Consider the following 20,807-nt stretch of genomic DNA (forward strand, 5'->3'; position numbering starts at 1 on the left):
TGTACCTTATAAAATAATAATATTGAATTTAAATCATTACATTACAGTTTTCAAAATATCACATACAGACCTAACATTCTCTGCGTTAATGCCGCAAAGATTGACTCTCCCTCTTGGCGCGAGCTTAAGACCCAAAGTTTAACATTCTTCCATTTGCTGTTCGTTAAAATCTAAAAACGCATAAATTCCATTTTGCTACATTATGCTACTTGTTAAGCATACTTTGTCCATATTTGACGATAATAGCTCACGCTTACCTCTTACAAGAGCTCTTACCTCATCCATTTCAGCTAAATACATGTCTCTGAATTTGGACCATACAGTGCTAACCAGATACTGCCCGTGGACTGGAACGATGCCGAATTTTCGTTCTACCATTCCTTCAAGCTCCAGCTGCGCCAGCTTATCGCTAAAATGAACAGCACTGGCACCCTCTGCATAGATGCCGAAATTCTTGTCGAAAAACTGCATCACCACTATATTCGCACCATACAGGCTCGTGAACGCGTTGTCCTCTAGAATACTGCACTTGACACCCTAGTACGCAATGTCTAGTAGCACAAACCCGCGCTTTGCCTTAACTATCTCCGCGATTGCAGCGAACTCTGCGCGTGTCAAATCAGCGCCGTCTGGGTTGTAGCAGCCGGCTTGCAGCAGCAGTGCCTCGCCTGGCTGCAGCTGCTTGGCTAGCTCCAGCAGTCCAAGCTCACTCTCGACTAATATGACACCATTCTCCGCACAGAAAGCAGCATACATGAACCAGGTAGGGGACCGTGTGACCACGGTGTTGATTTTCGCGTTTTTGAGGACCTGCAAGGCAACCTGAAAAGCGCCACAGGACGGTGTTGCTACTGATGCAAAGTCTTCAATTTGGGCAATTTCCCTTGCAGTCTCCAAGAATTTGCAAATGCCGGCTGCTGGTGGGTAAGACTTGTCGTAAAGGTTCGCGGCGAGGTACAATTCTGCCTGTCTTACTGATTGCAATAGAAGCGGATTTGAATCTGCGTCTAGTATCGTTCCTTTTGCAAGGTCGTATTTGATAGGCTGCGGTGTTTAACCGGTACTTTGATGGGCTTATGATGATTTTTAGGACATTTAGTTATGGCGGTGATTAGATATATTAAAATTTTATGTATAATAACAAAATATGTTCAAATACTTTGGTAGATTTACTAACTATTAATATATTTACACCCTACGGGACTTGAACCCGCAATCTTCCACTCCGGACGCGGACGCATTATCCATTCTGCTAAGGGTGCTTAAGATAAATTTAAAGTTCAAACCATTAATACAAGATAAATTTAACTACTATCATTAATATATTATTAAGAACGTAGTGTAAAGTTGTAAATGAACTATCCTTTATACGTCATTTTTATTTTAGCCTTTGTTTAATCTTTTGCAATTCAGTTTTGTCCTTCAATAAATAAGTTTCTTTTGAAGGTAATTAAATAAGTTCTACCATCTTAAAAAGCTTAATAATTTTATTCTGAATTTTAAAGAAAATCATTCCATCTACTTGGCTTAGCCTTTGTAATAGTTATAGGTGAGTATCCTTCTTAGCATATACAAATAGCATATTACCTTTGTGGTGGATCAATTGTTATTCTGCTTTTAGATATACTCCGTGTACATTTTAACATTAGAATAAACTCACCTTTCTTTCGATCTTACGAGATTGATCATGTTACTGGCGTTGCACCATTATTATTAGGTATCTCTGTTGCTATCTATTTAAATTCATCGACGGCTCTTATATGTCTTTTTGTTGGAGATTCTGCTGCTGCTATTTTTGGAATACTATTTGGAAAGCATAAAATATATTAGAAGAAGAGTATTGAAGGATGTATTGGCTTTATAGGTGCAGTTTTCATTGTTATTTATCAATAAAGTGGAGCAACAAATGCGATAATTTCTGGAACTGTTGGATGTATTTTAGAATTGTTTGGTGGCAAATTTGATAACTTCTTAATTCCAGTTGGAGTAAGTTTATTCATGAAATCTATAGGTTTAGAATGATATATCAACTATTTTATTTCTCACTATCTATATTCAAGTCTCGGTTTAAGAACTCTACGATAACGTTAAGATACTTAAGGTCCAGTACGCATAGGAAATCCTTATGCATATAACTTAAGCGCTATGGTGCACCATTATAATTTTTAACTTACAAGCTAAATCAAAAGTGCATCCTCATCTTTATTCCATTTTGTATTAGTTTACTTAGTATTAGAATCCTAATCTAGTAATTGATTAATACTATCTATGATTTGCTGATCAGTTAAGGATAACCTTCTCATTTATTATGAAAACAACAAAGTAGGAGATATATTATAATTAATTTTTAATACTATTATAGATATTATCTAATTCCTTTCACCAAAAATAACATAGGAAATATTTTCCAGTAAAATATTTTTCGGAGAAATTCATATTATGTTAAATAATATAGACTGTTTAAATAGAATCCTGATAAGTTCAAGTATACTTTATTATTAACTTGTATAATTACTAATTATTAATTGTTATAATTACTCATTGAAAATCTCTGTATAAAATAATAAATAATTTGTTTATATAAATAACTAACTTGTATTATAATAGATAATATCCAGTTTTAATCTATAAAGTGAATAGTGTAATCGAATTTAAAATACTTTAATTAATATACCTAATAATATTATTATTAACGAAAAAAACTAATGTATACAAATATTATATAGTAATATATATAATTATTGATAGATTCAAGTTTTCAGAATGAAACATTATGTTTTTAGTTTCAATTAATTGAAGGAGGTAAAACTACCTAAAATTTATGTAAACTTATCATCAAAATGATAAGTATTGCTATCTTTTTTATCATCCACTACCTGTAAATAAATAAAAGACTTAAAGATTTCTATTTAATTTTCATAGATTACTTCATTAAATACTAAATTTATTATCAATGCATTGTTATAGATGCTTAATACATTATATAATAATCTAGAAAGTTTAATTTTCATTATGAAGGTAATGCGATAACAATGCATAATGTTTAATGAATATTTAATAGAAATATACGTGACTTATTTCATATGATGTGAAGCTAATGAAGATAAATTTAGTAGAGTTGCATTGAATACTTAAATATTTATATTTTATTTAAAACAGTCATCAATAAGCTAAAAATCATATCAAGAAAATTAAACTATTGCGAGCTTTGTCATCTAATTCCATTATAAAGATTCTTAGAACATATATATTATCATGTGATAAATTTGTAACTTCATTTAATGATACAAACATTCTGACTTTATTTATGTGTATAAATTATAAAAATTAGTAGAATTGCTCAATTATATCAATATTGGTTTATTTATATATAATAAATATTATGTTTTAGAATGTAATAAAAATTAATCATTTTTTAACTAAAAATATGTGGATATGAATCTTTGATTAATGTATTTGCATTATAAATTATAATAATTTAACTAAATTCCAATATTGAGGTTGGGTTTAGTATTTCTTTAATTAAAATATATTAAATCATACGCTTCATAAAGGTATAACATTACAACTTAACATCATACAATCTATATATGATACTATCTACTAAAATTAATATTTTAACATAGTTGTATACAACTAATGTTATTTTTGATAATTTTTATTAATTTATTTTGTAAAATAAGTTTACAGGTTTTAAATAATGCCATTTAATATTACATACAATATACTAAATGGCAACGTCATATATTTTCAATATCAAACAACAGATGAGAGTATCTATTTTAAATGTTATCTTCAAAATATAATTAATTCTTTATAAACTCACGAAAAATTATAGAAAATAAACGTGGCTTTAATTAGGTTATATAAAAATATTATATTTTAAAGAATGGCATAAGGTAATTAGTTTGACACTTATAGCTACCTACTCAGGTTGCTATTTATTTATTTATTTAAAGTTAACATAATCGATAATAGGTATAATTTATTATATTAAATTGATGTACTGTAGACCTAAATAAATATGTTAATGAAAAATATATGAATAATAAAAATAATAGTTTTCTAACAAATTCAATCAGAAAAATATCTACTTTTTATTCATATTAATAAACTATAAACAAACATTAGTAAATTTATCAGTAACCAACATCGTGGACTTATCCTGCAACAATTTTAACTCCGCCACTAGTACCAATTCTATCTGCGCCAGCTTCAACCATCTGCTTTACACTTTGTAAATCTCTTACACCACCAGCTGCTTTTACACCACAACGTCCACCTACTGTATCTCTCATTAACTTAACGTCTTCAACATTAGCTCCACCATTTTTATGCATTCCAGTCGAGGTTTTAACAAAATCTGCTCCTGCAGCAGCTGATAAAAGGCAAGCATCAATAATCAGCTCACGCTCAATAAGACATGTAGCCTCAATAATAACCTTTAAAATTGCCTTATTAGAATGGCAGGCACTGGCAATTTACTAAATTTCGGCAAAAACTTCCTTATACCTCCCATCTTTCATAAAGCTGCAATTTATTACCATATCAATTTCTTATACGCCTAATTTAGTTAAAATTTAAGCTTCATGCACTTTTTAAGCAGTAATAGGGGCGCCTAAAGGGAAACCTATAACACAGCAAGTAAGAACCGATGAACTCTTCAGTTGTGATAATGCCATCTCACCATAACACGGATTCACACATACTGCACGAAAATCATTACTAATTGCTTCCTACGTAAGCTACAATATTTACGCTGATGTTGCATCTTATCCTAACTGAGTATGGTCAATTAATTTATTTATTGGTATCTTTTTATCTACAAATTCAGTTGGTTCTGGGCATTTAATTCCGTGAGTTTTCTCAATAAATTCAATACGCGATTATATCATTTTTAAGAGCAAATTACCGTAATTATTAAACGGTATATATTGGATTTTAATTATTTGTGATTTACACCAAAAGGAATGTAATATTATCTCATTTTTATACACATAAACTAAATTTCAATGCCAAATTTATTATTCGCATATTATTAATAAGAAAATACTTAGTATCAAACCAGGTAACTAAGAGAAATATTAATAATTTATAAGTAGATTAAACGATAATATAGAATAAAACGCTTAATAAATTTAAGAATATCAAGTATAATATATTTGATAAGTATTCACATAAGATACCGGTTGGAAATCTCGTCAAATCTTATAATAGTGATGTATATTTTAAGAAAAAATAATAGTTAATCTAATTCTGCTATAGTCTAAATATCTTACGCTGCCTTTAGTATTTTTAATAAATATTTTGTTTCAATGACAATAATTCTTATTTCACTCAAGTTTTATGCAAAATAAATATTAATAATAAACAATAACCATGGAAAATCACTCACTACGCAGCACTACCTATTTCGTACTCTGCGTCAAGTAAATCTGCGCTAGTCGCCATTCTATTTAATAATTAAGGTTTTCTTACTCTATTCTTTATGAGTAAAACTACCAGACCGATTATTAAACATGCTAATAAAAACCCGAAAATTCCAATTAGAATAACACCAGTTTATCCACTTTATACTATTACAGCACCCTCTTTTTCACAACTGGAAATTCCCTCCTTAATAATCTGTAAATATCCTTCTTTGCAAAATTAACAATCTGCACCAAAAGAAGAACTTTCGCATTTGCATTTATTGTCAATACATTAACCATTATTATTGCACTATACTTATAAACTGCATGATTCAGACTAACATTTCGAGTTAACTAAAATATAACCAGTAAGACATCTCTCGCAATTAGGTCCATCATGCCCATCGTGGCATATACATACTTTATCTTAGCATTTTCCATTATCCGTACACTATAACCCTTTGAAACAACTTTCTGCTAAACAACTCTTATTAACTGTCAAAGAACCTGCGATACAGGTCTTACAGTTTGTTTAAGGGTCAAAATTTTTTGTACATCTACAAACTGTTGAATCCGGTTAACAAAAACCATTAAAATTACAAAATTTGCCACTCCTACAATCAGGAGAGCATTTGCCATTCTAGTAAGCATAATTTTCAGCCTTGCAAACACAGAAAAATCCTGTCTTTAATTCAACACAACGGCCATCGCAGTTTGAACAGTGATCTGGTTCACATTTCCCTTCAAAAGAAAGCTTCGTTCCGACTGGACACTTGCAGATGAACTGCTGCGAAAAATTTTCAGACGAAAACTAGCACGTGAAAATTGGATTAATTAATGAACAATCACCACAATTATTATTGTAGCATCTATTTTCATATGTAAGTTGATTTGGTGGACAATTTTTGCAAACAAATTGATTATTTTCTCGAACACAAGTTTGTGATTCCGTGCACTAATTACAGACCGAAGGCTCGCAAATTTTATTATAGTATGTGGTACTAGGATGACAGTCTTAACAAACCATTTCTGACTGTTTTTCAACGCACACCTGGCTATTACGGTTGCATTCTGAGCAAATTTTAGCAGAAATGCATTGGGTTTTATTTGCCGAAAAAATATATTCGCTCTAGCATTCGCAGGAAAACCCATCAGTTCCTTTCATGCAGGTAGCGTTTCCGTACTTTTCCCTGCACTGCTTATCGGTCTTGCATGCAGCAGGTACACAATTATCACGATTGTCCAGCTTGTGCCCAGCGTCACAAATCAGACACTTCCCGCCGTAGCAGAAGGCACAATTCTTGTCCGTGCAGACCTACCGGCAGCTAAAGATATCGAGCGGTGCAGTACCTTTATCGCAGCTCGTGCATTCGTGCACTCCCGAGGGGTTGCAGATCTGGCCCTTTTCGTAGCACTAGCGGCAGAACTCAACGTCTAGGCAGCTCGTTTTGTCGGTAATTGCAGGCTATCCCGCATCGCAATTAACGCAAGACATCGTTGCAGCGTTGGGAATGCACTTCTGGTCTCTGGTGCACCTATCACAAATGGTGGTGGAGATACAGGTGGTGCGGTCTGGTGATGGGTTCTATCCCTGTGAGCAGTCATTGCACGAGTAGATGCTGGTGTAGGTATTGAATGTGCATATCTATGTGTTGCTACAATTTGCACAGATCACGTTTGATGCGCATTTGGTTCCCCTCTCAAAAGAGGTTCCAGTGCACTGGACGCAGCTTTAGGTTCCGTCGGATTTGCAGGTAGCGTTTGCAGTCTGACAGATGGAGCAAAAGCTATCGGTCAGGCATACGGTTTTATTCTCGTTCAGAGTATACTAGTAGTTGCACCGATCGCACTTTGTAGCATCGGTGGCGTTCGGTGTCTAGCAGTTTTCAATACTCATTTTTGTGGAGTTGAAGATATCAGTATAACAATATTTATGTATGATAATAGGTTAAATTATAAATTATACAATTGTATAAATTTAGAAGTAGTAAAGTTTTCATTAATGTGGAGACATGTAGATATAATGATCTTTCGTGAGTGAGTTATGAAGGCAATAATGTATATTATTCTATAAAATTAATTATAAAATTGTATACTTATATTTATTATCTTTAAATAGATAATAATATAATGTTACAATCAGCTTTTACTTTTTTCTGGTCAAACTCTGTCAAAACATCCTTTTTCTACAGTTGAAACAGCCAGGACCCATTCCCCATAAATCCAAATCCGCAGTAATCTCACTCCTTAGTATCCTCTCCCATTATCTTCCCCCCGCACCATGCGCAGCCCGCCCTCGGCTGGACCGCCACAACGCGCTGCGAGTTGTCCAAAACGCTCCCCAGTAGCAGCCCCTGCAGGCACAACTCGCTGTTCCCAGCGAATTTTATGAGTTCGCATGCTGCGAGGCTGGAAGCGACTCCAGTGGCAGGCCCCAGGACGCCGTGCGAAGCAGCGCGCATTTGCAGCGCTGCTGGCGGTGTGTTAGCCGTGAAAACGCAGCAAAAACAAGGCGCGGCGGGGCATATGTTGAACCAGACGATCTGGTATTGGAAGCGTGCGCACGCAGCATAGAGATGCGGAATGCTATGCTAAAACGCGAACTCTGCCACTAAAATACGTGTCTCTGGATTATCTGATGTATCGATAATCGCGTCAGCTGTGCCGATCATACTGATATTTTCTGACGTTAGGCGGACGTTGAAGGGCGTGACTCTGGCCTCCGGGTTCAGCCTCATGGCGTGCATAGCTGCAGATTATGCCTTCTGGACCCCTGGTTCAGTGTGTATTATTTGACGGTGCAGATTTGTTACGTCTACAACGTCAAAATCATAGATGTCCAACGACGCACCAGCACCAGCCAAATATAAAATGAGTGGTGATCCAACACCTCCAGCTCCAATTACAGCAATTTTGGTTTTAAGCGGACCGTCTAGGTTTAAATGGGGTAAAATATCGTGTCTATTGTATCTGGACATTAAAGTTGAAAGAAATAATTAGATTATTATACGTTTATACTATATTAAAAATTTAATGGGTAAAATAGGAGTAGTTTCGACGTATATATGCCCCACTTGTGGAAACGCGTAGCAATAAGTGTTTGACGGGGCCTAAGTTAGATGCAATTCCAAGGAATGCTCATCTGAGCTGTTCGAAGCTATGGTTTCGGTTATTCAAAGATGGGATGCGTAGATTCGGAAGACCCTCAAAATGTCAGCAGTCGAAGACATCGATTTGGATGATTTAAAAAAATTTTGCAGCCTAATTTTTGACACAGAAATATGGGTTTATCAAGACTATCGAACTATTCTCGCCACGCTGACCATACTTAAAACAATAGATTTGGAAAAAATAAATTACAAATTTTGAAAAAGTGATATTCGTGTTTTTATAATATATATTATTATATATGGAATACTATATCTCGCTCCATTTTCCACTTTAAGATGTAGCGCGAAACGCAATTTGTTATTCCCGACGCCCTCATTTCTGCATTTTCGCAGGGCGACGAAATATTCAAAAATTATAAATCTACTCCAGCGGAGTTGCTGCAGACCGCCACAACACTGGTTCAGTAGGAGATCCCAACAACGAAAGCATTCCACCACCCCCTGGTATCGCGTCTGCTTGAGGATGCGCACTAGCTCTACTTCATCGAAACACGCGACGTTGGCCCGATCGAACAGAAACTGGCGCTCTTCGACGTCGATTTCCTGCTCGAGTCTAACTCATCGAACCTTTTCCAGACGCTGCTTGTCATCTACGCAACAGAGCACCGGGCGTCCCAGATCTATAAAGACATTGTGCAACAGCTTTTCCAGAGCTTCACACTGATAATGGAGTCGCCTTACGCCGCGAAAACGCTCAAGGCCGTCTTTTCGTGCGAGCTTGGTGTGCCCCCAGAAAGCGAGCATCGCCGCAAGCATGTCAGCCCCAAAGTAGCTGAGTACCTCGCAGGCGTGTAGCCTGGTGACCTGGCACTCAACTTTGCTAAAAAACTCATTAAATTCATCGACGAAATAGGTTTCTCGAACGCAGTTCAAGTACAGGAAACTTCGTAAATATTATAATTATATATTAACTAATACAAATATTTGAAAACTTTGGACGAAAAGCTGCTGAACCCGATCGAAATTTTCGTTAAAGCAGCGAGCTTCACGCGCCGCACCAGCGAGCGTGTCCTTGCCAACTACACCAGCCGCAACTACGACGAAGAGCTCGTGGTGGACCTGATTTGTCAATTCCAGGAGCTCCAAAAATAGAATTTGACGCCAGAAATGAGCTACTTCCTGGAGGTTGCCATCGGGGCGCCCATGAACTGCTACTTCGCTGGCGCGTTTTTGCTCTCAGTGCCCTCGTTCTACGACTGCAGCAGCACACAGTTCCAACGGGTCGTGGAGGCCTCCGCAGCGAACATTTATCAGTTCCCATTCTTCGTACAGATCCTCCAGAAGCTGATGGCTGAAATTCCGCAGATTTTCGACCTCGACAAGTCGAATTTGATCAAAAACGCCGTCAAAAGCATCTATAAGGGCGTGAAAACGTACCCTGAGGTCTGCCAGTAGTTTCTAGACACAATCATCAAAATCGTAGGGAGCGAAAAATCGTTTTTGAATCGGATTCTTCATCCCGATAATCAGCAAAATGAGATCATTTTGACCCAAAATTTCAAGCAAAATCAGCGCTTCGACTACTCAATTTTGGGCGTAAAATTGGACCAAAACGACAGAAAAATCGACGAAATTCGGGGCGAAAAGCGAAAAACGTGGCAGAAAATCGAAGAAAACCTCAAAAAGGAGCGTTTTGGGGCCAGATTGGAGCGGAAGAGCCAGGAGGGCGGGACCGGCGGCTACTGGCAAATCGGTGCCGGTGTCGTCCTGGAGTGGCTCAAAATCTACGACAAAGCGTGCATCGACATGCTCCAGGTGCATTTGAGGACCTATTTCGCCGTTGGTAAAGGCACGCTAGTTTCCATAATAAACCACCCTACGGGTGTCGATTTCATTATCGCCGTTTTTAACAACAATTTCGTCGATTTCCAGCTGAAACTGCAAGTTTTGGACACTTTGCGCGGCGAGTACCGCGAGCTGTGCTTTTCGAAGCTCGGAATGCTGTTTCTGAACCAGGCCATTACGACCTTAAAAAGCTCCTATTCACCAGAGCACCCGCTGGAAGTGAACGTGGAGACCTTAAAAATCATAATGAAGGAGATTTCGCCCAGACCGGTGGTGTACAAAATGCAGCAACGGAAGGAGGGCGAGGACATCCTCAAAAATTCGGACTTGGAGGGCTATTTGCGGAGCCAGGTCGACTGGAGCAAGGCGGTTTTTAAGGGGCTCAAGTGGTACGAGAAAAGCTACAAAAACCAGCAGAAACGCGAGGCAAAACGCGAGTCTAAGGGCGCGCAAGAGGAGGCGAAAGCAGACGAGAAGTGAGGGTTTTAGATCAGCTCAGCGGTCAGTTTCTGCTAAATATTTTCATATTCTTAAATTTCATATTCTTAATATTATATCATAATATTGTGAATTCGCTATATACGTAAAAAACATTTAATCAGTCGACAACCTTTATTCTTTCGCCTTCAAATTCGCTTAAAATAGTGTTTATAACGGTCTCAGAATTCGACTCAAAACTGTCCGGGAGCGCCTCAGAGCGTACCGTAGCGGCCAGCGAATTGTTGAGCATAAAGTTTTCGTTCTGCCTTAAAAACTCATTAAAGTCATTTATGTGATTTGCAGCTTTTTCGAAAGTCGAAATTGTCGCATTTTGAGGCTCCAAATTTCCAGATTCGCCGAATTTTTTATTTGGAAAATTCTCCGAAACTGGAATTTGAATATTCCGCTAAATTTCGGGTTTCTGGGTAATAAAAATTTCAGAGCTTTCGGGCTCCGTAGGAACGTCCACCTGAACTTGATAATTTGCGTAACACGGGGACTGCGGTGACTCTCTGACGGCGATAAACGGGATTTTTGGCGCATCCGCTGGCTGTATTTCCAGCATCGAAATATTATAGTCATTATTATGTGTTAAAGAAGCGTGATGTTGCGGAAATTATTTTTGGCTTTCTTCAAAATTTTGGTCGTCTGCGCCTATTACTTTGGCAGCCCAGGCGCCGTAGACGGCCTCATGGCGCCGCATCACATGTTCGCTCAAAAATAAGCTATTTTGGAAGCGTTTATTACAAAATTCACACTAGTTCTGATTTTCCACGTCAAATATTTACTTTTAAAATTTACCTCTTTCTTATTACATTTCGTTTTTTAACATGAAATTTTCTTCTTTTAACTTCTCAACCTATAGCTCAAATTCCATTTATCGCGGTTTAGTATCAGTTAAATCTTTCATTTCATTCAATAAAATCGTTATTCTCTACTCGGCTGCTACTAATTAATTTGTCTGAAATGTAACTTTTCGCTCTAACTATTCGATAGTTTGAGCATAATAATCTTAAGAATTTAAGAGATATTATCCAGCATATTAATTAAGTAAAATTACATGTTTAAGAGCATTTTAGTTGTCAAGATCTGAAAAATCTCCAAAAAGTAATGTTGAAAGATGTGGCATAAGAAGATCCGGTGACTTAGCATTTAAAAGATCGCTTGGTTAAAGTTATAACAAGTGAGATAAATTAGGTGGTACATAAGGCGCTCTCATAATTTTATAAAAATAAAATAAGATTATATTTATATATAATTATGAATTTCACCCAAGAACATCAATTGCTGCTTGTAATTGCTCTATTTACTCAATAAGCTCTATTTTCTCATTTCTTAGTTCATCATTTTATAATTTTAAGGACATTAATTCATTGGAATTATTATCCACTTATGGTTAAACTTTGACGCTAGCTATTTATTCTTAAGAATATTGTAATTTACTTTCTAACTAAATATTGTTTTATTGCAATTCTTCAATTTTATTTTTAAATTACAAGATCTCATCTGTTGTTTAGCTTTATGTCTATAAATTTTGTGCTTTCAGCTACTTTTCTGTATTATCTTATTAATCTTTCAAAAGATCAATGTCAATTTAATTCTACTAAATTGTTGATTTCAACGTTGATATATGCATATTAAGCTATTTTAATTCCGATTCGGCTTATTTCTTAGTCTACTCAACTTCCGATACTTTTGATTCTAATAACTCGTTCATTTATATCTAAACCTACGAAATCTCCCTTTAAAGTTCAGCTATTTTCACCTAGTCATCAGATTTTTGTTTTATAGTTTGTTAAAAATTTTACTATTATGCATCAATATCTCTATTAGTTTTTGTGTTTAGTTCTTATAAATCAACCAACTATTCTTTTACAATATCCATCTCTCTATGTAACTGATTGTTTTATCTTTATAACACTTCTACTGCTTATTAAGAGTTTTGTAGCAGTTCAGTCTTTTCTTAGTTCTCTTACTTTATTTTTAATAATATTTAAGTCTTTTCTGAAATTTCCTTTTCCAAATCGATAACTTTTTCATTCTTCGAATCTAACTCCTTTTAGGCAACTTTTGCTTACTTTGAGAAATTTTCAGCTTATGTTCTCAGACTTTGACAGCCATTTTATACTTTTAAAAGATCTTATTCTAACTTTTATATTTTTGATTGGCTTTAAGTTTAATTTAATTCTACTTATTGCTCTTTAGTGTAATTTCCAGATATTTATGCTTCTAGTTCGAAAATACGTTAATTATCAATCTCAATTTGTTTTACCGAAACTTATTTTGTCTTAGTTAATTGTTAAACCTAAAAGGATAGTTTTTACACTTCTTCTGATTTTAAAGTGAGCTGTTAATTTTAAGTCTAAATATCATCTTAGTACTTTTATTATTGTTTACTACTTTATTATTAAACTTCCTGCAATTATTTTTATAGAATTTGACATTCATTTTCTAAACTTTATGAAGCTGTCTACGATAACAATTATTTTTATAGAATATCAATCTCTTTTGCAAAATTTGCATGCTATGTTTTTAATTAAATATCTTTTTAGGCTAATGATTATTCAAAAGTTTTTATTTGATCTAGTTATGGTAAATTTTACAATGTGTTTCCTTCAGCTTTGGCTAAAGCTAATAAAGTTATTTTAAGCTCATTTTTAAGATTTTATACTTCTGTACTTTATATATTATCATCATCTGAAAGCAGATCTATCGTCATATTTTAACTTCTGTTTGCCTAATTTTTTTATAATCTGGTTAGTTCAAATTAAATTGCACTATCACCTACATTACTATAATTATTGTTGCTCATTTCTGTATAAATATATTTTCTATAAATTTCTACACAATGTGGACAGCAATCATTAACTTGATGATATATATCTTTAAGGGCCTTAACAGCATCTTATGGTAGGTTTCTACCTTAGATAGACTCAATATAGCATTTGGTGGCTACTTTGCAATGAAGATTAAGTATAGGTTCAATATCAGATAATTAAGGAATACTTAATGCCCGCTGCATTTTAAATTTGCAAATTATTAATAATAATAATTATTATATTATAAAATGTATAAAGTAGTAAACGTGGATATATATTATTATATATAATTATAAATAATTATTTATAGAATTTTATGCTGTATTATTTTATAAATGAGACTGCTAACTTGATTATCACTAGTAATAACTCTTATCAACTACCTTACGATTTTTAAAATTGTAAAATTATAGATACCCCTTTACTTTTTATTTGTGATAGCAAAGTTTTCTCACCAGATTTGGTATTAATATCAGACACTGGGACATTTACTTATTAAAAAGCAAAATTTGAATAATACAAACTTGTACATAACTGTTTTAATTTATACAATAAAACAGCTTTTAATGAGTCCCATTTTATTCTAAAACTTGGTAGGAAAATCTGTTTATTAACGCTTAGCTGTGATCTAAAATGCAGAGAATATTTCTCTATAGCTGAGCCAGAGAGTACTAATTATGATCTTTAAAAAGATATTGAACTTTAGACCCTCAAATTTAATGAACTCAGTATCCAGCTTCAGGATAAAATATAGCTAATTGATTGGTAAAGTAAAGAACTATAAAAAGAGTAAACAGTCGTTGAAAAATTTGTTGAAAAGATCGTTTATGTGGATAAAATAGTTTACTAGGATAAAATAATTGAAATATAAAATTGTGATACATAGGAAATCATCGAAACTGATAAAAAATAATAATTATATGTTAGATATAATTCATATTTGGTGTTAACCAGTGTAATTATCATTGTATTTTATTATATGTTTGTCTTAGCAATTTCAATATATAGATTTGGTGTCTGATGTGTGTTATTTCGTATATCTTTCAGTTGTTAATTTTATTATATATCATATATTTTAGTAGCAATATTATTATAATTTTAGATTTGTTTCTTTAATAATAGTTATATGTGACTAAAGCTAAGACTAAGATAAATAGTTCTCTAATTATCGTATAAATTAGAAAATATTACAAGAAAAAGAGTATATTTTAAACTATCTATTTTGATATATTGACACAAATTACTATTATAAATATTGAGATACATATTGAATGTACAAGGTTCAGCCTATAATTTAATTTAAGAAGAATTTTTATTTGTACTAATTTAATTAAATTTTAGAAACTTAAAAATTATAAAATATATCAGTTTGGAGTTTAATATTTTTAAACATATAATAATTCTTATCAAATGAAGTTTTAATCTTTTTAATAAATAATTATAAAAATAGCAATAATTTCACACTACTTATTATATTAATTAGCTAGATCTGGAATCAAAATAATGTATTGATTTATTAATTAAATATCTATATTTATTATACCCTCATTAATAATATTTATATATAAATTACTAATAAAAGATTTGGTGCCAGAAATGGGATGTGGCGCTGATACTGTACCGCTTGCTGATGCATAATTTATCCCGGAATAAGAGAAGGACCATCGCGATGATATGCTTATAAACAGTTTAAGACATTACATCGATCCAAAATAATTTGACGATTGCGCCTAAACTTTTACAGCATTCATAAGAAACCTTAAAAATGAAGCTACCAAGCACGATGTTTCAGAGTATCTTAACTAACTTCCTCTTATTATATATGACCAGCATCAGGTTGAAAAAGACAAACTTATTCTCAAGTAGATTTTTGCTCCCTCATCCCTTGAGGATTTTACATTCATTCCTGACCAAATTTCGTTTAATACCTTCCTCCATCTAATGGTAACATATAACAACCAGTAAGAACAATATGAGAGTGCTGATCTTTATAAAATCCCAATGCAAATTAAATTCAAGCTGAGCCTTCTGTTTTTAGAGCGTGACACATCTAACTCTGGCTCCATCAGAAGAAAGGAGCTGGGGGATATTTGTAGGATTCTCAAGTTTGAACAGTAAGCTTTTGAGATGATTGATTAAACGATGGAGATCGAGGACGAGTTTAAGTATTTACCAACAATGCTGCTGTTGTAAACTGCATATGTGGTGAATAAATTTGCAAAGGATGACTTTTAGGAGATCGAAGAGTGAAATAAGGGATGAGTGTATAATGTATATTTGAGGCAAAGTTTTCGGCTAATAAGTGTAATATTGTTATATAACTATCTTATTTTATGATGAATACTGATTCAAATACGTTGAATTCTGTCAAATTTATGCTTTAATATATAATACTAATGAATAATGTAAGTAAAAAGTTTACTTAGTAATGCTATAATTCTAGATTATTATATATAAATATATAAAATTGTATTTTTTTCATATTTCAAAATTACAGATGGACATGTTTCAGAATTTCAGCTAACTACCATCACTAGAAATCTATCAGAATAGTTCATTTTCAGAGTTTATATGTAGTGATAAAGCATAAGGAATTCTTTCATTTGAAGAATCATTTAGATCAATCGAGTGTGATACCCCGAATATAAATACGTTTAAAAATGATTTAGATGATTTAGATGGATATCCAATAGTTGATAGGATTTAAATAATGAGAATGATGTGAGGCGCGAGTGAGATACATAGATTGTCTAACATAATATTATCAAAGTTAAATTTATTGATAAATTGTGAGAAACCTGATGAAATAGTGATTCTACTAAACTATGTTTAAACTATCCTACAAACTGATTAACTAATTGATAGAAATATTATTTAAATACTTAATTCGTATTTTTTCGTGAATATAATATAATTGTATAAGATTGTTATATAAAATAAAATATCATCTCCGACCACCTACTAATAAATGAATAATTAATATAATGTTCAAGTATAAAAAACCACTTGAATAAATAATTTAAAAATATGAGAATTAAGATTTCCTAATAATTCCTAAAAAACACTACATATACAAACTTACTAATAATGATATAAAGTATAAGTAGTTATCTCGAACGACACATGTTCCCAACCACCAGCAGTGATGATCAAACCCTTTTGTGCACATGTCGCAGTGGCGGCAGTGCACACCTAAGGGCTGGCTCAGGCATTGGGCTGAGCATGGGACTCTGTTGTCTTTAGCAATTTGCAAGATCTTCCAGATGGCGTAGGTAGCAGCCATAACTAACGGTATGGTGAACGGCTGGTTGTGCACGGATAGAATCTGTGCGAACAGAAGAGGACCAATGAGGTTGAACTGACGCATTCTGGAGGAGTGTAGACTGTAGGGAGAATATACTTATATCTGACAGACACAGGTATAGTAACTACTCATTCACGGGAAATACTCCGCCCCAAACTCCTGCATCACCAGGAAGTTCTTCCGCAGCCCCTTTAGGCGGCTGACGATCTGGTTGTCCGTGCGCCCCTCCAGTAAGTCGGATATCTTTTTCCACGCACGGGGCTGGCAGCAGCGCATCGCGGCGACCAACTTCAGGTCCTCCTGGGCAGTCCACTTGCGGTTCGTCTTTTTCGGGTCTAGCACGCGCACCCAGTGCTGCACGATAGAGGGCATCTTGCGCTGCGCTCCCACAGTCTCGGCGTTGAATATCTGGGCAAGTTGTTTCCAGTTCTGGGGGCCGTACATTTGGATGAGTCTGACGAGCAGGTCGTCCTCGACCCTGGTCCATATGTTAGTAGAGCTCCTGCCCGCGCGCTTGGCTGGCTACGCCTCCAAGGCCGCTGGTTCGGGCTGAACGTCCACGCGGATGCTAGACCACTCTAGCGTATCATCGAGAAAGCTCTTGTACTGGGAAAGCGGAATCTCCAAAGTCGCATCAGGTAGCGCGCCGAGGCAGATTATATCGCTGTCTGAAACCAGGCTGAACATTGGGTGGAAAGGATAATCGCAGAGATCACAATAAAGAGTGAGTTAGAGTAGATTATGTTTGTGGGTTTGTGGTTTAGTAAAAATAAAAGAAATGTAGTCGATAATGGGGTGCCTAATATACATGAATACTGCCTACCCTGGGGGCGAAATGGATAATATCGAACGTAAAAGCGATACGTCTCCGGATATGGTAACATTATTATATACTGATATGCCGGTTTAACTTTGGGAATAGGAGTGGAAACAGTAAAATATACCAACGTACTTTTTGACGAATTATACTGAGTTTGATGAAGTTTCTAAAAGTTATTTACAATCCGCTTAAGAATGTTTTGCGGTAACCTAATTATTATACTCCTACTTGCCCGTATTCGGCTTGCAGATTGACCAATTGGTCTACGGTTGCCCGATCCTCACGATTCTTAGTTCACCCTGAGACACGAAATCTCGAGTATTTACGTTCTACGCGCCCTAGTGAGACTGCCAGCGGGCTGCATCCGCCTTTGAGGTACGGGGCAGCATGACTCAGGATTCGCTGGTCGCATGCCTAGCTCTGTGCGGACGCCGAAATCATCCCAGCAGGGACAGGGTGTAATCCGACACAGCAACGCCAGGTGATTGTCGCAGGGTAAGCGCATCCTATGAATAGTCTCACTATCGCAGAGCGAAAGCACAGATACCCTGCTGCTGGTTGTTACGCATAAGTATGGAGGCAATACGACCTGGTGCCAGCTATCACCGAATAGATTGCCAGGCTCGCAGTGATCAAAGTTCCTTCAGAAGCTCAGTGTAGTCGTCCACGAGAAAATCGCAAATCTCCCTCTTCTAGTCCATCTGGTTCCTCTCGCTGAGGATCCCGATTACTCTGCCCCCGCTAGCTCTGGCCCCCTGCATGCCTGCCACGGTGTCCTCGAATACCACTGTCTCCTAGGGGTTCCCGCCGATCTGTCTCATACACTCCAAAAATACCTTGGGGCTAGGCTTGCTAGCACCTACTTCATCGCAAGTAACTATTGTGACTTTTTCTTTAATGCTAGGAAATTGAGATATTATAGTATCTATAACAATTCTAGTAGTCGCAGTTGCAATTCCAAACTTTATATTCTTAGCTATCAACTTTTCTATAAATTTATCTGCATTATGAATAAACTTAACATTCTTTAAATATGAAATGCTAATTTCAGCAAATTATTTAAAAACTTATTCTTTGGTTAGCGACAATTTATACTTTGAAATCAACAAATCACAAGCATCTAAAGCAGATAATCCTGGCATTCCAATAAAATGGAACTCTTTGTTATATTAAACGTTAAAAGATTTTACAAGTTCTTCATGAATAATATCCCAAGTGGCTAAAGAGTCGATCAAAGTTCCATCAAAATCAAAAACGTAATATTTTATATCTTCGAGCATTTTTAAATTATTTATATAGAATTAGTTTAAATTATATAATATTTCTAAATATCGTAATTTTATATCAGAAATATTAAGCAACTAATTAAAAATTGAATTATTTTAATATAATATACAAATATTTTTAACATATAATCCAAAAATGAAAAACTTTGTTAAATATATTATTTATTCTAAAAATGAAGTTCATATCCTAAAGAATCAAGTGATAAATAAATATCGTCTGGTGATTAATTTTTTACGATTATTTGAAATTAAAAATAAATCATAATTTTTACTTGAATTTATTCCATTTTTTAGTTGGACATATTAAAAATTTCAAACGTATTTCTTAAATGTAGTAAAACCATAATATTTGTTACTATACTGTAAATTATTATAAATAATATTACCTGAGTAATATCTATGCCATAAGATCTTAATGTTAGTTATCTCCAAAACAAGTTAATATATATGATTGCCAGATTAACATTTCATAATATTTAGAAACAAGAAATAGTAATCATTAATCTACTTCATGTTTAATATTGAAAATATTTTTTTGATTATAAAAATACCACAGCTATAAATTTTATGATTTATTAAATATAAATTTGTTTGACGCATATGTGAATATACTATACTATATCCTTTTCCAATATTACTATTTTTATTCTTTAATAATGAATATTTATAAATCTTGCTTAAAATACGTTATTAAAATTTAAAATACCTTTTTTAATTAATGCTTAAATTAGTAATACACACAGTATATTTGTCCTACGGCTATTATGAATTCCATCTTTAGAAATAATAGACATAGAAATAGCAAAATTAATAACCTGCACAGTTTGTTATTCAGCAACTCTACAAATTTATTTTTTAATAAATTCTTTAATGTACATAAAGTAATACAAATACTTATTATTTTTAAATAATTTCAAATAACAACAAAACATTATATATAAATATGAATTAAAGTATAAAATTTAAAAGAAAATAAGTTCAGTCTATCAAACTTAACTAAAATATCTAAAATATACCAAATACTGTATTGAATGTCTTGTAAATATATAATAGTAATGTTAGCTTGTTTATAAATAGGTTATTATACTAAAAATATTAGTTATATTGAAGAACATCTAAATATATCATAAATTATTAATTTTTTACCATAAGTTTACGTATTTCTATATTAAATTATTATAAATAATTGATATAATAATCTGTTAAAACACAATATTTATATTATATTCAATAAAAAACATAGATTTACTTTATAATCATATAAATCGTTAAAATGGTCGATATTGGTATATAAACAATTTTTATTACAAGTATTTGATATAAAATTTTAAAGATTACATTCAAAAAAAAGAATTTATAATAGTATGCATGCTTATTATTATAGAGAAATTTTTATTTACACAGCAAAATGTTCGTTTTACGTTTTTCTTCTACATCTACTAACTGCTTTTCAACTAGTTCATATCTTGAAGGGGATGTTTAATAACGTATATTAACAGTATATTTGATACCATAAAGCGCAATTGATCCACTATATCTTGCTCTTAATACCTCAAATACCACTCTTGATCTAATTTATAAAAATTCTGAAACCCATGGATTACCAGTTTTTACATCGTAGCCATTTATATATATATATACCTAGAGTGGTTAATTATACTAATATTTCTATTTCTGAAGCATAAATAATCTAATTATAGATATTATTGCTGCTGATTATATTGTCAGAATT

General features: G+C 33.7%; 16 protein-coding genes and 1 non-coding gene across 17 annotated transcripts; 6 read left to right on the forward strand and 11 right to left on the reverse strand. All coding sequences in view use genetic code 6, as the record gives it.

Moving 5' to 3' along the window:
* Window positions 1–33: 33 nt before the first annotated feature.
* Window positions 34–1,095, reverse strand: SS50377_25037 (Aspartate aminotransferase; the record flags this gene model as incomplete). Its single annotated transcript, XM_067908874.1, has 1 exon — window positions 34–1,095. One exon carries the CDS (start codon window positions 1,093–1,095, stop codon window positions 34–36), a length of 1,062 nt encoding a protein of 353 aa, XP_067763695.1.
* Window positions 1,096–1,189: 94 nt separating this feature from the next.
* On the reverse strand, window positions 1,190–1,262 carry SS50377_t20085. The gene has a single exon. It is a non-coding gene; the product is annotated as a tRNA-Arg (tRNA).
* Window positions 1,263–1,353: 91 nt separating this feature from the next.
* SS50377_25038 (Diacylglycerol kinase (CTP)) lies at window positions 1,354–2,022 on the forward strand (the record flags this gene model as incomplete). The annotated part of the gene is made up of 1 exon (XM_067908875.1): window positions 1,354–2,022. One exon carries the CDS (start codon window positions 1,354–1,356, stop codon window positions 2,020–2,022), a length of 669 nt encoding a protein of 222 aa, XP_067763696.1.
* Window positions 2,023–2,042: 20 nt separating this feature from the next.
* SS50377_25039 (Myb-like DNA-binding domain-containing protein) lies at window positions 2,043–2,303 on the reverse strand (the record flags this gene model as incomplete). The annotated part of the gene is made up of 1 exon (XM_067908876.1): window positions 2,043–2,303. One exon carries the CDS (start codon window positions 2,301–2,303, stop codon window positions 2,043–2,045), a length of 261 nt encoding a protein of 86 aa, XP_067763697.1.
* Window positions 2,304–4,139: 1,836 nt separating this feature from the next.
* On the reverse strand, window positions 4,140–4,895 carry SS50377_25040 (Deoxyribose-phosphate aldolase; the record flags this gene model as incomplete). Its single annotated transcript, XM_067908877.1, has 1 exon — window positions 4,140–4,895. One exon carries the CDS (start codon window positions 4,893–4,895, stop codon window positions 4,140–4,142), a length of 756 nt encoding a protein of 251 aa, XP_067763698.1.
* Window positions 4,896–5,391: 496 nt separating this feature from the next.
* On the reverse strand, window positions 5,392–7,308 carry SS50377_25041 (Cysteine-rich membrane protein 2; the record flags this gene model as incomplete). The annotated part of the gene is made up of 1 exon (XM_067908878.1): window positions 5,392–7,308. One exon carries the CDS (start codon window positions 7,306–7,308, stop codon window positions 5,392–5,394), a length of 1,917 nt encoding a protein of 638 aa, XP_067763699.1.
* Window positions 7,309–7,651: 343 nt separating this feature from the next.
* SS50377_25042 (Molybdopterin biosynthesis MoeB protein) lies at window positions 7,652–8,389 on the reverse strand (the record flags this gene model as incomplete). The annotated part of the gene is made up of 1 exon (XM_067908879.1): window positions 7,652–8,389. One exon carries the CDS (start codon window positions 8,387–8,389, stop codon window positions 7,652–7,654), a length of 738 nt encoding a protein of 245 aa, XP_067763700.1.
* Window positions 8,390–8,444: 55 nt separating this feature from the next.
* Window positions 8,445–8,780, forward strand: SS50377_25043 (uncharacterized protein; the record flags this gene model as incomplete). Its single annotated transcript, XM_067908880.1, has 1 exon — window positions 8,445–8,780. One exon carries the CDS (start codon window positions 8,445–8,447, stop codon window positions 8,778–8,780), a length of 336 nt encoding a protein of 111 aa, XP_067763701.1.
* A 77-nt stretch (window positions 8,781–8,857) lies between these two features.
* Window positions 8,858–10,846, forward strand: SS50377_25044 (uncharacterized protein; the record flags this gene model as incomplete). The annotated part of the gene is made up of 1 exon (XM_067908881.1): window positions 8,858–10,846. The coding sequence occupies one exon, from the start codon at window positions 8,858–8,860 to the stop codon at window positions 10,844–10,846; it is 1,989 nt and encodes a 662-aa protein (XP_067763702.1).
* Window positions 10,847–10,964: 118 nt separating this feature from the next.
* SS50377_25045 (uncharacterized protein) lies at window positions 10,965–12,065 on the reverse strand (the record flags this gene model as incomplete). The annotated part of the gene is made up of 1 exon (XM_067908882.1): window positions 10,965–12,065. The coding sequence occupies one exon, from the start codon at window positions 12,063–12,065 to the stop codon at window positions 10,965–10,967; it is 1,101 nt and encodes a 366-aa protein (XP_067763703.1).
* A 48-nt stretch (window positions 12,066–12,113) lies between these two features.
* On the reverse strand, window positions 12,114–13,868 carry SS50377_25046 (uncharacterized protein; the record flags this gene model as incomplete). The annotated part of the gene is made up of 1 exon (XM_067908883.1): window positions 12,114–13,868. One exon carries the CDS (start codon window positions 13,866–13,868, stop codon window positions 12,114–12,116), a length of 1,755 nt encoding a protein of 584 aa, XP_067763704.1.
* Window positions 13,869–13,981: 113 nt separating this feature from the next.
* SS50377_25047 (uncharacterized protein) lies at window positions 13,982–14,686 on the forward strand (the record flags this gene model as incomplete). Its single annotated transcript, XM_067908884.1, has 1 exon — window positions 13,982–14,686. The coding sequence occupies one exon, from the start codon at window positions 13,982–13,984 to the stop codon at window positions 14,684–14,686; it is 705 nt and encodes a 234-aa protein (XP_067763705.1).
* Window positions 14,687–15,261: 575 nt separating this feature from the next.
* Window positions 15,262–15,915, forward strand: SS50377_25048 (uncharacterized protein; the record flags this gene model as incomplete). Its single annotated transcript, XM_067908885.1, has 1 exon — window positions 15,262–15,915. One exon carries the CDS (start codon window positions 15,262–15,264, stop codon window positions 15,913–15,915), a length of 654 nt encoding a protein of 217 aa, XP_067763706.1.
* Window positions 15,916–16,093: 178 nt separating this feature from the next.
* Window positions 16,094–16,390, forward strand: SS50377_25049 (uncharacterized protein; the record flags this gene model as incomplete). Its single annotated transcript, XM_067908886.1, has 1 exon — window positions 16,094–16,390. One exon carries the CDS (start codon window positions 16,094–16,096, stop codon window positions 16,388–16,390), a length of 297 nt encoding a protein of 98 aa, XP_067763707.1.
* A 219-nt stretch (window positions 16,391–16,609) lies between these two features.
* SS50377_25050 (Palmitoyltransferase) lies at window positions 16,610–17,101 on the reverse strand (the record flags this gene model as incomplete). Its single annotated transcript, XM_067908887.1, has 1 exon — window positions 16,610–17,101. One exon carries the CDS (start codon window positions 17,099–17,101, stop codon window positions 16,610–16,612), a length of 492 nt encoding a protein of 163 aa, XP_067763708.1.
* Window positions 17,102–18,178, reverse strand: SS50377_25051 (Myb-like DNA-binding domain-containing protein; the record flags this gene model as incomplete). The annotated part of the gene is made up of 1 exon (XM_067908888.1): window positions 17,102–18,178. One exon carries the CDS (start codon window positions 18,176–18,178, stop codon window positions 17,102–17,104), a length of 1,077 nt encoding a protein of 358 aa, XP_067763709.1.
* Window positions 18,179–18,421: 243 nt separating this feature from the next.
* On the reverse strand, window positions 18,422–19,069 carry SS50377_25052 (Beta-phosphoglucomutase; the record flags this gene model as incomplete). The annotated part of the gene is made up of 1 exon (XM_067908889.1): window positions 18,422–19,069. One exon carries the CDS (start codon window positions 19,067–19,069, stop codon window positions 18,422–18,424), a length of 648 nt encoding a protein of 215 aa, XP_067763710.1.
* Window positions 19,070–20,807: the final 1,738 nt, after the last annotated feature.

The sequence above is a fragment of the Spironucleus salmonicida genome, chromosome 5, assembly GCF_000497125.1.
Source record: "Spironucleus salmonicida strain ATCC 50377 chromosome 5, whole genome shotgun sequence".
Taxonomy (NCBI): Eukaryota; Fornicata; order Diplomonadida; family Hexamitidae; genus Spironucleus; species Spironucleus salmonicida.